This window comes from Aethalodelphis obliquidens, unplaced genomic scaffold (assembly GCF_003676395.1).
Source record: "Aethalodelphis obliquidens isolate GAN/ISIS:26980383/991018 unplaced genomic scaffold, ASM367639v1 scaffold3, whole genome shotgun sequence".
Lineage (NCBI taxonomy): Eukaryota > Metazoa > Chordata > Mammalia > Artiodactyla > Delphinidae > Aethalodelphis > Aethalodelphis obliquidens.
The window spans coordinates 16,398,196-16,414,661 of record NW_020837947.1 but is presented as its reverse complement, the minus strand read 5'-3'; the positions used below and the strand labels follow the sequence as shown (position 1 = coordinate 16,414,661).

General features: G+C 43.8%; 1 protein-coding gene across 2 annotated transcripts in view; it reads left to right on the top strand.

The window, feature by feature from the left end:
- The window catches only part of UST (uronyl 2-sulfotransferase), a 287,336-nt gene that overhangs the window by 98,153 nt on the left and 172,717 nt on the right, over positions 1–16,466 (top strand). For both annotated transcript variants that reach the window (XM_027083752.1, XM_027083762.1), the window contains exon 2: positions 13,311–13,354. In XM_027083752.1, coding sequence (XP_026939553.1) covers positions 13,311–13,354 — 44 coding nt within the window. The remainder of the gene's footprint in view (positions 1–13,310; positions 13,355–16,466) is intronic.

The following is a 16,466-nucleotide window of genomic DNA, read 5'->3' as shown; positions in this document are numbered from 1 at the left end:
ATGAGATTTAGTGGCAAAAAGAAATCCTGGATTTTCCAAGTATTAAATGTGTGCTCTTGGGCATTAAAAAAACAAAACAAACACTTTACATGAGAAAACAACAAAAACTATCCATTGTAAACTTGACTTAAAGGTTTTGTAAACTTAAATGTTTTAGGGAATGTGCGTGGAATTTATTTAAAAATAGAATGAGTCTTTTCAACTGAGACAAATATCTTCCCAAGACAAATATCTTTTACATATATGTACAGCTTTGTGCGACATCATTTACTGAACTTTAGAATATATGTGTGGTGTAGATGAGTTTTAAAGTTCTTTCCTACTATGTCCCATGACAACATTAGTTATTTTATGTAGTAATAAAAAAAAATAACATTTTTAAAAACCTATGATGGGCCCCCAACCTTACTTCTTTCATGGATTTGAAAGACTTTGTAAAATCCCTGATTTTATTAAATTACGGGTGGTATGCAGGCAGAAGAGCCAGTAGTGCGTGGTGGGTCTGAGTGGCAAGAAAAATCTGCCGAGGGTTCTGGAAGTGGACTGGTCCTGCTCCGTCCTGGCCCTGCCCTTGTTTAGTTGCTCCTTCTCAGGAAAGTTTTTTGACCTCTCTGAGGGTTTGTTTCCTTATCTACAAGATGAGAAAACAATATCTACCTGAAGATTGAATGGCAGAGCTATATGTAATGATTTGCCTAATGTACAGTCTGTGATTGGCACATAATAAATATTCATTCCTTTCCCTACTTTTCTGTACCTCAGGAAAGGATCAAGACATCCCTACCTAAAAATCCATTTTCCAGCGCTTTATATTTCTATTAGCTAGTATCATCTAATTCTCTATTTCTAATTTTCATCATCACAATTTCATTAGCATATTCAATTTCTCCTGTTATTTATAACTGTACATTATTATTTTTATAATCCTTACAAATTATTTTTGTTCCCGTGCCTCTTTGCACTGTCATGAAATATATATTTCTCCATTGCCGAGTGATTTCTTCAATTGTTCTCAGTTACGTAGAAAAGCATTCACATACCCTCCTATGATTTATCTTTTCACAGCTCTCAAAGAGCATGATTTTTAAATTTCACCTTTGTAATGGCTTTGCTTGAGTCTGAAGTGTTCAAGGCCTCTAGACAAACCGGAGTCTTGTTCTTATTGTTGCCTCGCCTATGCCTTCTTTCGTAAAACCTTAGCTACAAAATCCTTAACAAGAACTTTTCAGTTCTCCCGTACTCAACTCTAACTTCAGTCCTTTGTCTTGAAATTAGACTGTCTCATCCTCATGCAGCCCCAGTTCCTACCACTTCAGTGGGCATAAATCAGGACATGTCTGCCTGGCATTCGCAACAGAGAAAAATCTGTGACACTTATGTCATTTGCTTGGCATAAAGTTGTTCCTAAAAGAAAAACACAGTTTTCGTTCACTAGCTTTCCCTTCCATTCCTACCTTTCTTTTGCAGGATTGAAGTTCAGTATATATATTGAAGTTTCAAATATATATATATAAATTTGAAAAAGCCATTTCGTATGTCAAATTCTATGCTAGAAAGAGTCGTGCCCATGTTAAAATGTCTTTTTTTAAAAATTTATTATTTTTGGCTGCATTGGGTCTTCGTTGCTGTGCATGGGCTTTCTCTAGTTGCGGCGAGGAGGGGGCGCTACTCTTTGTTGTTTCGGTGGCTTCTCTTGTTGTAGAGCACGGGCACCAGATGCGCGGGATCCAGTAGTTGTGGCACACGGGCTCAGTAGTTATGGCTCGTGGGCTCTAGAGCACAGGCTCAGTAGCTGTGGCCCGTGGGTCCAGTTGCTCTGCAGCACGTGGGATCTTCCCGGACCAGGGCTCGGACCCGTGTCCCTGCACTGGCAGGTGGATTCTCAACCACTGTGCCACCAGGGAAGCCCTAAAATGTCTTCTTGATATCATTGATATCTCTGTTCTTGATATTATTCACATTTACATGGATGATTGAAATCTACATGATAAAGAAAGTGATTTTTGAAAGATGAGCAGTTTCATTTGCTCATTGCCATAAAGGGTCTTCAGGGAATCTGAGAATTGGAAGGAAGGTCGAGAGGTCGCCTTGCACCTCCTTCCATCCAGCGAAGGCATCCTGTCCTTGACGCCAGGCAGGATCTGGTCAGCATGGCTTCAGCAATGCCTCTGGAAGGATGCTGCTCTGAGGCCCCATTCCACTTCAGACGACTCTTCAGACTGAAAGTTCTGTCTTGATGAGCAGAGGCTCCCTTTGCACCATACAATTAAGTTACTTTGGGTGGGCGTGCATTCATTTGATTGGTGCTTTGTGCTCTTGGGGAAAACTTTATTAAGAAGTATTTTCCAATAAGCAAATTGATATTAAGTAGGCTTGCGTATATTTGGAATTCATGAGCATGAAAACCAGGAAACTAGCTGTTTGTTTTGCTGGAAAGAAGGACTCCAATTTTCTTCCAGCAGAGCTCATGCTGGTCTTTGCTCCCAAGTTCTATATCTGTCTCCACCCACAGACTCAGTCCTTCAGTGGTTCAGAAAAGTGAGTGACTCACTGTAACTTTGAAAGACCATTAATATTTCCAGATCTATGATGAATTCAAGGCAGCCAGGCTTTTAAGAAAGACTCCTCTTGCTGGATATAAGAAAGCACACCTCCCCAGCTCATTTTGTTGAAAGGCAGGATTAAGACTTTGCTAGAAAAGAAACCAATCTACTATGTGCTAGAGAGTATTTATGACCTCCAGTACACTTTATCTGTCCGAATAATGCAACCATACGAATAGCCAAATTCTGCCAGGTTTTAAAAAATTACATTTCATTCATGCCCAGGTATAACCTCCCATCATAAATCCTGGAAATTGTGGAGGAAGACAGTGACAGGCCATTCTGGTGCATAACGAGAGATGCATATTTCAGTGCTGGGACTGATGTTTATGTATGTGGTTACTTGGAAGAGGTTTTATTTAACGCACCGTGTCTTTAAATTAGCTCTATTTTAAATATAATCATCAGAGCTACACTTTATTGTATGCATGCCAGGCAGTTTATAAATGTAATTCTAATCCCCCCAGTCCTATCAGGTAAGTTTTATTCTTCCTACTTTTCCTGTGGGGAAACTAAAACCCAGGAACTTCAAGACCTAGCCCAAGGTCACATTCAATAAGTGGATTGCCACCTTGGACTGATTTGCTGCAAAGCCCACATCCTTTCTCCTGCATTCTGTACTTCAGCTCTTCTTTGGCAAAGAATATCTGATTTTTAGGCACTTACTGATTTGTTTGTCCTTTTCTATTTGGGGGGAGGGGTGTTTATCTGTGCCTACAGAGTAACATATGGTGGTATAAGAACCCTCTTTTATCTTCCAATATTATAGTTCCATGAACCACAAAATCTCACCTAAATCCTATTAAATCTGATACAAAATAGAACTAGAGAGATGATAGAAAAGGGAGCAATGTTGAATTTATTGAAGCCTACTCTTTTTAAATAGACACCGCCAGGCTCATATGTTCGATTGCTAGTTAATTTCGGGAGGATTACTGTTCTGAATGACATCAATAATTTCTGCTGCTCTATTAAAAATCCTCTTTTACATTTGAAGACCTAATAAACAAGAAACTATGATCTCTTCCTTGTGTTACTTGAACGTTCATATGAAAGTATAATCCCAGATGGGATAGCTCTGTCTGCATTACAACATCTGTGTAAGACTGACTTCGCCATGAAATCCATTTCATCCGAACAGCATTTATGAGCAACTCTTCAAATCTCTTGTTTGTATGCATATCATTTTAGTGCAGTTTATTTGAAACACCCCATAGAATGCTCTTTCATACTAATTTCCCTACAGCATGAAAAGAATTGGCAAGTGACAAGTAATTCTCTGTCAAACATATGACTGTTTCATTTAGAATATAGAGGACACAGATGCTTATTTACCAGTGGCCTCAGGCCATGGCCCAGAAACCCATCAAGCAGCAGACAGAACTAGAAACATACTTTTTTTAATCCATTAAAAAATATGTATGCTTTGACACAGTCTTTCAGAAAGTAGTGATCCATAACTCAGCAAGAATTATCTCATTCAGAGGACATCACCAAGGCCCGCTAATGACTTTCCCATGGTGTTTTCCTACTTAGACCTCACAGAGTTCTTCCATCTGGATTCTGGGTTCAGCCTTCCTCCAGACTCACAGTGGTGTCGTTTTTGCACACACGGCAGCCGCAGGAAACTCTCCCATCTGCCCACTGTCCCACCTTGCATAGAGCCCTAAGGAAGCGCGGACTGGGGTTCCTATGAGCTTGAACCCAAGTTCAAGTCCGGCTCTGACACCTCCAGATGTGTGACCTTGGGCTCAGATCTTCCCTGTGGAAAGGGACCCTCACTCACTCTGTCCTGCTGACCTCCCAGGGTTGATGGGGGTGTGGGCTGCTGAGAAGATGCATGAGAATATTAGAGCTCCAGACACACGTAAGCTCATTTCCGATGCGCCCCAAAGCCCTTGGAATCTTTGCGCAAACTTCCCTTTGCTTCTTAAATGAGACTTTATCTTTGGGTCTTGATTTCAAGGTCACAGGACATCCTTAATTTAGATTCACCATCCTCTTTGACCTACTCTTTCTCTTCCTTGAGTTAAGGAGCCTCTGTTGTTCCTTCTCATACCACCCTGTACTTTACTTCTTAGAAGACTCATCACAAACACAACTGAATACTTATTTTATAACCATTTGTTTAATGTCTGTCATCCATTTTTATTGCAGACTTCAGAGGGCTAGTGCTATGGACTGTTTATACACTCCTAAAAGCTACATATAAGCCCTACCCCTAATTTGATGGCATTTGGAGGTGGGGACTTCATGTGGTATCAGGTTTAGGTGACGTCATGAAGATGGGGCCCCCATGATGGCATTAGTGTCCTAATTAGAAGAGGAAGAGACCAGAACTGTCTTCCTCCACCATGTGAGGACAGAGCAAGACCACAGCCCTGTGCAAGTTAGGAGGAAAACTGGACCACGATGGACCCAGATCTTGGACTTCTGGCCTCCAGAACTGTCAGAGATAAGTGTTTATTGTTTAAGCCACCCAGTCTATAATTTCTTATAGCAGCCCGAACTGACTAAGACAGACAGGGATCATATCTTTTGACTCATGCCTATATCCCCATGTACAGTGCCCAGCACGGAGGAAGCACTTGAGAAGTATTTGATGGGTGAACTAGTGAGTATCCTGCCTGGGTGTTGCTCAGAGAGCTCAGACCCCTCTCTGCTTCATCCCTGAGTAGCCCCAGACTGATCAGCCTGAGGAGCCCTGAGAGCTAACAGGCTCAGCATCTCAAAGCACCTGTGGCTCCCAGACTGGAATCTCGGAGCGAGGCAGGGAGTGTGTGGTGAGCAAAAGGGCTTCAGAGTCAGGCAGCTGGACTCAGATCCAGGAGCGCCTGCTGATGAGCTGTATGAGGTGGTACGGGTCACTTCACCTCCCCCAGCCTCAGCGTCCTCTGCTGTAAAATGGGGATAATAGAAGTCCTGTCTCAGAGGTTGTCGTAGGAACGCAATGGGATGAGGTCTGTCGAGTGCTTAGCACAGAGCTTAGATCGGCATTGATGTGAACCATCGAGGATGATAAGGAAGGTATGGAATTTTTTTGGCCTTGTTTTGTTTCTCCCAGCGTATATTCTTAGTCCTCTTCGTCCTGCCCATCTTCCACTACATTTTACACTACATTTAGGGGTGCTTCACGCAGTAAGCATCTGTTGGAAAGTGTCCATCCTCATGGTGGCTAGGTCCTGATAGAAGAAGAAGATTATCGGGTTCGGGTTAGAGCCTTGGGGTTTTCAGCCTTGGGCTGGGGCTGCTCTGTTAATGGGTGTATTAGAGTCGCAAAGGTGGGATCAGTTGACTGTAGTAATTACTTTGAGAGGAAAATCTAATGGAGTGAAACAGAAACCTAAGTGATTCCATCTCGCTTTGATACTTTATTCCTACCTGCATATATCATATAATACAGTTGTGATGAATTCCTGAGCTAATTTGGCAATAATTCATATTTATATTCAGGTTGTTATTACAGCAATATTGCACTGATCATTTGATTTCAAAAGTAATTTCCTTCTACAAATATACCCTCGACATCCTATAATGCATACTCAGATTTAATGGGAAAAAAACGAGGTATTAAGAATCAAGGCAGTGGTTTGAGCCTGAAATACACAGAGAAAAGCATTAATTTGCTTTTAAAATTAATTAGAAATGGAAGACACTTTCTAAATCATAATTGATAACAATTTGGATTTTTTTGTCATAGTCTGGAATGCTCATTTTTATCATTTAGGCTCAAAAAAATTTTTTCAGGCTTTTTTCGCCTTTGTTAACTGGTTGGATGGACCATTCAATATTTTTTTAAAGGTATTTTTGTAAATATATTTAAGTATTGATAGTTAACAAAACCATTTGTTTGAATTTAGTGGAATATAATTTTATTAAGGCTTGAATAAATTTGTGCAAGCAGTTCTCCTGCATTACAGCGTCCTTGGGGCTACGTTAATTGTAAGAAGTGGAGCTATTAGAGCTGTTTACGCAGTGCACAAACTCCTCATTGTTAACCGTGGCTGCTGTGCGCTGACAGCTGCCTCTTAGGGAAACGTAACCCGCGGTTCATGGTGGCAAGTGTGGCATTAGCATAATTTTTTGGCAAGGACCGAGCTGGGACTGCAGTGCTGCCTTCTATCCTCCTTCATTAACAGTGTCTCATCAGAGACCCAGACTCTAGGGGGGAGATGCAGCCACATGACTGTGCTGTAGGTAACCAAAATCCTGTGTGAAATGCCCGCTTCTGCATAAAAAAAGAAAGGATTTCAATTGCTTATGATTATGATTTTAAAAGGGCCCCTGGAAGAAAGACTCTGAAGAGAATTGCTGGTGTTTGATCAAAATTGACAGTGTAGAGGCGGCTTTTTTTGACATTGACACTAATGCATGTTATGGTTTCTATAAGAGGAATTCGAATTAAAACAACTTTATTCTTCAGGGACCAATTCAGACAAAAATAGATCTGCTAATGCACGACTTAGAGTCAAGAATAAATTACACCCCCTGAAGGGTCCCTAAGTTCATTTGCGCACTGCTAAAGGTACTTCAGACAATTGGGAAAGAATTTTTGTATGTTTTGGAGGACATATCAAGCCAGTATTGGAAAGTAATAGAAAATATCAAATAGTTATTTTATAGTAATATTCATTCTTGATACGATAAACTATTCCCCTGGCCTGAGGATTCTCTTTGATTTCCTCAATAATAAATAATATTACAAACTTGAATATGAAGGATACAATTGGGCAATATAAGATGAGGAAGTAGCTACCACTCACTGAGGGCTTAATATGTAGCAGGCAGGCACTATGCTAAGTGCTTTATACATGTCTTGTTTCATTTTCATAACAACCCTGTTACTTAGGTGCTGTTATTGATGTCCTCAGTTGCAAATGGGGAGATTAACCCTCAGGGAAATTTAGTGATATTTCCAAGGTCACTCAACCAGTAAGGGGTAGAACTGACGTTTGAATCCAGGTCCCTTTGTTCTGGCTCTTACAGTAATCCCTCGGCCACCCCGGGCTTCTGTTCCTGTTACCAGCGATGGTCACTTCTATTAGCAGTGTCTTCCTGAACCCATTAGATGATTCCCCTGGGGCTCCTTTCGACTGTTCCTCTTACATTAGAGTGACTATTGCTACCTAAAGTACAGGGCACATTGGTAACTGTCTTCAGTAGTCCTTCAGTATCAGTGCTTTCACGTCAGTGCTTCTGGCAGTTTCTTCTGTATCTGGCTGTGTTGGTCTCTGTTGGATTCACATGGGAGTGGCAGTGGGCTCCTCTGTGTTGGCCAGGTCCCCTCACCTCTGCTTCACTCCAGGCCCCCAGCCTGGAAAGACAGGTAGCCTCAGTGGTCTTGGACCAGCCAGTGTTTGTGCGTCAGATTTTCTAGAGGCTTTTTCCTTTTAGATCTTTGTGGTTCCCTCAAGGGAACAAACATGGGTGTCTCTCAGACCGATGGAGCACCCCCTATTTGTTAAGTCAAGTGGGGTCTGGAGAGGCTCTGGGCAGAGGGAGAATTATGCGTTTATCCCCTTTTCTACCATGAAACAGGAGGGTCAGCAGAACAACATATGTGAACAGGAACGTATTTGTGCAGGAACAAATATGTTCTGAACGTGTAAGCTCAGAAAATTATTCTTCAAAAGATCTGTGGAGTCCCAGAAAGGTCTGGGCAACCCATGTGGTTTAAAGTGTAATCTCTGTGCCTAGAGCCGGCCCGGCCCCCTGGAGCAGGTGCTCACTGGAACTACCAGGTCGATCCTCCTTTGACGGGAAACTCATGTTGTATAATCTCTCACCAGAAATGATGGAGGTGACCTCTGATTAAGATCCGCCTGAATAAGATCTGTTACTTTTTATTTCTGGAAAATGAGATTCAGCCTGAATTAAGAAATTTAAGCTGTGTTTTTTTTTAGCTCAGTGATTCTCAGCCTTGGCCAGACATTAGAATTACCTGAAGGACTCGAGAAAATCCCGATTGTCAAATGACTTGTCCCCAGATAATTGAATCGGAATAGCTGAGGCTGGCGCCTGGCATCCACATTCCTTAAAAATTATTGTAGGCAGTGGAATGTGCAGCGGGGGTGGAAGACTATTGAGTTGGGAGGATGGAGAGGCAGTGAAGGGGTGGCCTTGCACTGCTGCCGCTACTCAGTACATGCTGCAACTTGCGCGGTGCTTAGTACGTACAGGTGTTGTTCTAGGCATTTTTCATAGACTGAGATTACCCTCATGTCCTCCTTACAGTGACCTATGAGCTTATTTCACTTCTCCAGATACGTATACGAGAAACTTTGAGGAGGTAAAGCAATGTATTCAGAGTGAAATGACGCTTCTTGGGGATATGCTCTGCTATGAAAATGAGACTTAACCTGTTCATCTAGGTACACTATATCTGGTTTTTCATATCATTGCTCTAGTAAGCGCACAAACAGTAACTCCCATGTGCTTGGACCTAACATCTTTGCACATTCACATATGAGCTTTCATGTTATATTAACAGCCTCGCTGGGAGGTCTCCACCAGGAAGAGCTAGGTGGGCAGGGCGAGATTTAGAATGTGTCATAATTTAGTCTGAGATCACTTGCCTTCTAGGGAGGGCTTTTTTTTTTTTTTTTTTTTTTTGCGGTATGTGGGCCTCTCACTGTTGTGGCCTCTCCCGTTGCGGAGCACAGGCTCCGGACGCACAGGCTCAGCGGCCATGGCTCACGGGCCCAGCCGCTCCACGGCATGTGGGATCTTCCCGGACCAGGGCACGAACCCGCGTCCCCTGCATCGGCAGGCAGACTCCCAACCACTGCGCCACCAGGGAAGCCCAGGGAGGGCATTTTTAAAACCATTGAACCACGAGTTTTTTGTTGTTGGTGGTTTTGGTGTATAACTCGATCAGTTTTAACCCATGGATAGAGCCATGTAAGCACTACCACCATCAGGATATAAACCAGTGCGTAGAGCTCAGAGGACTGGAGTGTTGCTTCAAATCAGTAACCACCCTGCCTCCTGCACCCACCTAAGCAGATTCCACAGGCTTGACGTTCTGTAAGAGGTTTATCTCCATGCCAGCCAGAGCTAGTGATTTCTTGGCAGTTTGGAGACAGGCCCTTCTGAAAGTTTGACTGATGGTAGGAGTGGACCCATGTGGGGTATATGCCTTTCTTTTTTTTTTTCTAACTTGACAAGATACTGTAATCCTTGATCCCCAAAGGAAGGACTTGAGACACGAAGAGGAGGCTGAAATCAGAGCTCTAAAGGTGTAGGTTAGTTTCTGGAAAGAAATGAAATGAGACACCCCTCCAGGCCTCCAAAAATTACAGGGATCGGAGACGAGGTATCACAAGCGGACGTTCGCAGGGCAGTGGAGAGTGGTGGCAGGTAAGCATTTGTCCTCTGTCCTGGCCCCAGAGCCTCGTCAGCCCTCCTCCGCCTTTTCTTTTCGAATTTGCATCGTGAGCTCTAAGCTCAGAGGCTCCAAGGGCCTGATCTCCCTTCCCCACCACTTGACACCTTCCGTAGAATCCTCCCTAAGACGGTGCAGCAAGAAGCCTCTTTGATGCCCGGGAGCTCCTTTTGGTAAGAGCGCTCGCTCGCTCATCCTTTGATCTCCACAGCCCACAAGTTACCAACTTCAGGTTTGAAAATCCTGACAACCTTGTTTATTTTGCACTCGGGAGGTGTAAGATCCCAGGATGAAAAGCTCTGCCTAAACACCGAAACCAACACGGTTTACCCTAGGAGAATAAAAACTTGCTGTTTCCAGCTAAAGAGATACTTTTTATTTGTGTAGCTTTTCTCTTCCCTTTTCGTGCCTCTGCTACAAGTGCCGAGGCCCTTACAGCCTCTGTGTTCTAATAAACCGCAGGAACACAGCTGGGGATGGGAGCTCAGGGATCTGCTGGTGGCGGTAACGATGGGGTCTGTGGCACAAGTGCCAACGCTGGTCAGCCCCGGTCCTTTCTTTGTGCAGAAAGAAGCGATGTTTTAGGATGAGGGAGGGAGGGATGGAGGGAGGAAGGGAGAGAGGGAAGGAAGGAAGAGCTGAGAAAGCAGGGACATTTGACCTGAGCCTGAGTGAAGGGGTTGGGAAAGAGCTTTTTCTGGTAGAGGAAAGAGCCCATTCAAAATGTCCCTAGGGCTTCCCTGGTGGGGCGGTGGTTGAGAGTCCGCCTGCCGATGCAGGGGACACGGGTTCGTGCCCCGGTCCGGGAAGATCCCACATGCCGCGGAGCGGCTGGGCCCGTGAGCCATGGCCGCTGGGCCTGCGCGCCCGGAGCCTGTGCTCCGCAACGGGAGAGGCCACAACAGTGAGAGGCCCGTGTACCACAAAAAGAAAAAAAAGGTTCCTAGCTGACTACAGGTTGGCTGTTCTGGAGCAGAGGGAGGGCTGTTGTGCTGGTGTCAGGTGTGGCAGGGGACTGGGCCTGAGTCATGCAGGGTTAGAGACCATGGTAAGGAATTGATTATTTTGTTCTTTGAGAAATAGATTTTAAGCAGAGGGCCAACATGGCCAGATTAGTAAGGTTAAAAGATCCCTCTGGCTGCTGTGTGGTAAGGGAGAAAATTGGTGATCAGTGAAGAGAGGGCTCTCGCAGGTGGCCCAGAGGGTTGGTGAGAAGTGGTCTGATTAGAGGAATATCTTGAAGGCTGAGCCAACAGGACTTGCAAATGAGTTGGTACGGATGGGGTGAGGGAAAGGGATGGATCAAGGATGACTCTGGGCTTTGGAGCCTGTTGGGGAAGGGATGTGTTGTGTGACCTGATGAAGAAGACAGGAGAGACAGCGATTTGGGGGATGGAATGGGAGCAGGTAAAGAGTTCTGTCTGGACGGTGAGGTGTGAGATGCCTGCAGACATCCAAGCCTCCAGGCTGAGGTGCTAAGGAGTCAGGGGTTACCCATGTCTGGAGTTTGAGGTAGCAGTCAGGCATTGAGATCATTCCTTTTAAGGAGTTCCTGGGAACTTTGGTTTATGGAAACTTTTACTATTTTAGAAACATTTAGTTGTTTGAGCTCCCTTTGATTCCTGGGGTGAATACCTGGAGAACATGCTGGAGTGTGTTGGGATTTCTCACATCCCTCCTGGGGAAGACACGTTCACACGATGAGCAGACAGGACCCTCTGCAGCTATCCTGACTGCATTATGGTGGAATTCGTTCTGAGGATTTCTCTAGACTTAGGCAACCATTTTTCTGAATTCTTCACCGCACGTCCTCTTTACCAAGTCAGATATAGATCGACTTCCTATTCATGTGTGTTCCCAGTGGAGTGCAGCACAATAATTAAGAACTACAAATTGTTCTTCATGTTCACATTTCATAGGTTACTGAAAATAACCCAGTCACGAGCATTCCAGGTGTTTGTGTGTGAGTGTCTTGTACATGAAAATTGGACCTCATTTTCCCTCTGCCTTACACCGACAGCCAGAGTACAGTCATTGCGCACATCATGTGTGTGATAAATCAGAAGACTATGAAGAAAAAGGGGTTGGATGAGGCCTCAGTATGGAAAAAAAATCTATAAGCCAAAATACACTTATTTATTACGTTTGGATAAGTTTCCCCACTTGAACTGTCCCTGGCTTAAACTCTGCTTCCCTTTTTTATTCCTATTTCTTAAGTTACTTTGCTTTCTCCTGAAAAAGCACCTTTCATTGACCTTATTCCCTAATCTACTGTCTTCTATAAGCCTCCTTTTGCTTTCAATATTTCCCACATTTTGCTCTGTTAGAAAGTCTGGTCATCTTCACTTTCCCCTAAACTCACCACATCATTGGCTCCCCTACACGATCAAACTCAAACGTGTGGCCAGCTGGTAATGTTGCTGGCGCCCAGGCTGCACAAAAGCTGGAGATGGCAACACTCCAGGTGGGCTTTTCAGATGAGCAGATGCCCGAGCACCTTCTGGAAAAACCAGTCTTCCCTCCTCTCTGCAGCTTAACAGCTGTGTGGCTGCCCTCAAACTACTGGATTTCTCCAGGCCTCTATTCTCTTCTTTGTAAATAGGGGTAATTCTAACTGACCTCTGATATGTGAATTAAGTGAATAAGTACCTGTAAAACACTTAGCAGAGAAGGAATTCAATAAGCTTTAGTTCCGGTCAGAATCCCCCTGAGTCTTTATTCATCAGGAAACAATAACCACGCGCTCTGAAAAAACACCCATGCCACTAAGTGGCTGTTAGGGAAGACAAATCGAGCTTCGGAAGCAAGCTAGACTAAAAGATGAAGGGAAATTGACAATCACGACAAAGTGGAGAAACAATGCAGTGGTTCTCAAAGTGCGGTTTCAGGACCCAAAGCATCAGCATCATTTGGGAGCTTGAAATGCAAATTCTCAGAGCTACTGAATCAGAACCTCAGGGCCAGGCAGTCTGTGTTTTAGCAAGCTCTGCAGGTAATTCTGATGCACGCTGAAGTTTGAGAGCCACTGGTCTAAAGTAAACTCAACAGATACTGGGTGGAGAATGATGGTGCATGTTTCTGCATGTGTATGTCCGTGTGCATACGTACCCACATGGGTAGACTGTTTGTAACTGCTGAAACTGTTAACCAAGCCTGGTAGTATCAGCAAAGTCCCACCAAACTGGAGATTAATTACCCATTTTCCTTTGGGACTTTTGTCTGAATAGAAATATATCTAGAGTACTTATTTTCAATGACTTTGCACTAAATTCATTTGGGGTTTAAGACTGTTAATTCATCAACGTTTTCTTCTTTTTTCCTAGGAAATTCCACTTACTTAGATGACCATGGACCCCCTCCTAGTAAGGTAAGACCTTTGCTTGTGGTATAAATCCCCTTTTCCTTTTCTCAGTACCTACCGCCTTCAGTAACCCCACCCAGATCCCTCCGGGCCCTGAATTGTTCACAAGAAAATAGTAGGTAGCAGATGTCAAGTTAATCTTTGACTAACAGTGGGTGGAAAAAGGAAGCGCACAAAGATAGCCTAAATGGTGAGGGAGCAAGAGGCGTCATTTCATCAGGAGCTGAAGCTATCCCAGGCACGGGAACCTCAAGCTGACTTCAGAGTTTCGGTTGCGTCTCCTGTTTGCTGCCTCCTTTGCCTTTACTCTCCATGTTGGACTGTGATGTGATGTCCACACCCCAGCCTCCTCATGTCTTCACGCTTTGGGCTAGCCTAACCTCTGCCCCTTTCTCCATGGCCTGCCTTACTGGGGATACTCCACAAAGGCTCAGCCCTCTGGAACCGGCCTTCTCTGCCAGTGCCCTTGCAAGTCTGCCGTGGCCTGGCCTGTACGATCACTTTTGTTCTTAGCAGCAATTTTGGTCTGACTTTTAAGGGTCAGAACAGTCCAGTGAAGTATTAGTGGAGTTCCCCCTGCCGCTCTCTACTTTCTTGAGTGCAATGAAAACCAAATGTCAATCTACTGAAAAATGAGGAAAAATACAGACACTCTTTGACCACTTAAGGTGATGCCTGCAAAGTGCGGTTGTAAGTACATAGTGAAAAGATAATCAACCAGTAACCTTAGAGGTTGGAAATTTACCCTAAAGTTGGCTTCTGCATTTGTGGGATTTGAAGAAGAACTCCACCACATTTAAGACCATGAGCTTTGGAATAAGGTATTTCTGGGTTCATCTCGGGCTCTACCACTATCAGTATATGACATTAGACAAATTACTTAATATTTCAAGCCTCAATTTTTTGATGTACAAGGTGGGGTTAAAAATATGACCCCCAGTAAGGACATGTAAAAAGATTGAATGAGCTGATATATGAAAAGCACTCAGCACCCGGCATGTGATAAGCATTAAATAAACGGTGGATAGTGTTAACTAGACTGGAATAGCATTAAGATTATTGATGAATGGTACAGTGGTATTTATCACAGTGGTGAATGGTTACCACTTGGCCCACTGCATATGTATTGAGTGCCTGCGATGCTGCAGGCACTAGGAACACAAATATGAAACAAAACAAGAATAACCATAAGGTAGCCCCTACCCAGGAGAGACAAAGGAATATAGAGGGTTAGACACCATCTGAGGATAAGGACTTCATCTGGCTCATCTCAGTATCCTCACATCCTTGCATTAGCCTCGACACACAGAGAGGCACATCATGACTATTCATTAATTCTCACTGAACTGAACCGTGGAATCCAGAGCTGGAATCTGAATCGGGTCTCCTGGCTCCCATCCCAGGTTCTTTCCACTAGGCCAGTATTCTCAAACTTTAGCTTGTACCAGGGTTTCCTGGAGGCTTGTTAAAACATGGATTGCTGGGCCCAGACCCCTGAGTGTCTGATGCAGTAGGTCCAGGGTGGGACTTGAGAATTTGCATTTTTAACAAGCTCCCAAGAGATGCTGATACCAAGCTCTCTTACAACACAGATAATAGCAATACTATTTGCATTTTTAACAAGCTCCCAAGCGATGCTGATTATCTAGGGGTGGAGTGGCAAAAACACTCAACTTTCTAAGCAGTAGCCAAAATAATAAGAAGAATATAAAAATAGGTAAAAATAATATTGGTATGTTAACATCTTTCATCCATGCTCATTACTTCTGGCAGGGTGTAAGCAAACCCCAGAAGTGATGAGGTCAGGGTTCCAGGTGAAGGTCCCTTAAGTGTCCCCCGAGGTGAAGCCTCGGTTATGTAAATCTACAGACCACTGGTGTGTTCAGGGACGCGGTGGCACCCAGGGGATAAGGACTCACACGTGTGTGGCCTCCGGAGTGAACCCCCAGCCTGGCAGTGAGAAGCAAGACTGAGTCCAGGTCCACAGTTTTCCTATTTGTTTAGCGCTCAGAAATAACTTTTTGATGCCAAGATCGAAAGAGCTGTGATCTAGATGAAATAAGGTTTTAAACCCTGAAAACGTACGGACTGAGGTTTACAGGCAAGTTCTCATTTTATTAGAAGATTCAGTTCCACAAGTTTCACATTCCACAAGTAATAGCCATTTAGAGAATGGGGTGTGTGCCACACAGCACGTCCAGAGCCCAGGTCTTCATTCTCTCCAGTATTTTCATGAAAAAGAACCAAATGCCTCTGACTTTTACTTGTTTTTTCAAATCTACTTAAATCTCACAGCTCATCCCAGTTTTTGATCTAAGTCATTATTTAAAGGCGGATGTTAATATTTTCTTTTGTCGACCACTTTTTACGACCGCTTTGTGTGTACACAAAATTTAGCGGTTTAAGGTTAGAACCCTACTGAGACTGACATGGAGATCGCTGTTGAATGAATGAGAAAGATATTCTTGGGTACAAAAACAGGCATGAAGCAGCAGTATAGTGTGATCTTATGTCTTAAAAACTTGTGTGCATATGTATGTGTGTGTACAGAGAGAAGCCTGGAAGGATAATGATGTTTACTCCGGATGGTGAGACTTCAGGAGGCTTTTACTCATTTCCTTATTTTCTGTGGAAATTTAAGTTTATTAAAGTAATACTTGCTCAATCTAGAAATCAGGGTGTGTGCGGTGGTGGTGGTGGGGAAATACTGTGTAAGAGAAGATTAAAGTTGGGCTGAAAAGCCTGAGGTGCTCGGGCCTCTGCAGCATCACCTGTGGTTCCGTCCACCCCACCCAGAGCAGCCTGGCCTCTGGAGGTGATGTCTTCTCCTGCCTGGCTTCACTTCGCCTAGGATGTGGGTCCCTGATGTGAGCTGCTGGCATCGGCAATGATAAATTCTGGAGGTAGCAGATAGAATACAGTTACTATTTCACATATGTTGGGTTCCCAGATCCGATAGATAAGGAGAGCTGGTCTAAGCAACTCAAGGAAAATAAAATCACTATCCATCGCTGATGTCTACCGTTTCCTATGTGGCAAGCACTCTGCTAAGCACTTCGCATGGAAGTTTAGTCTCTATAAAACTCTATAGAAGAGGAAGTAATTATTTAACCATTAT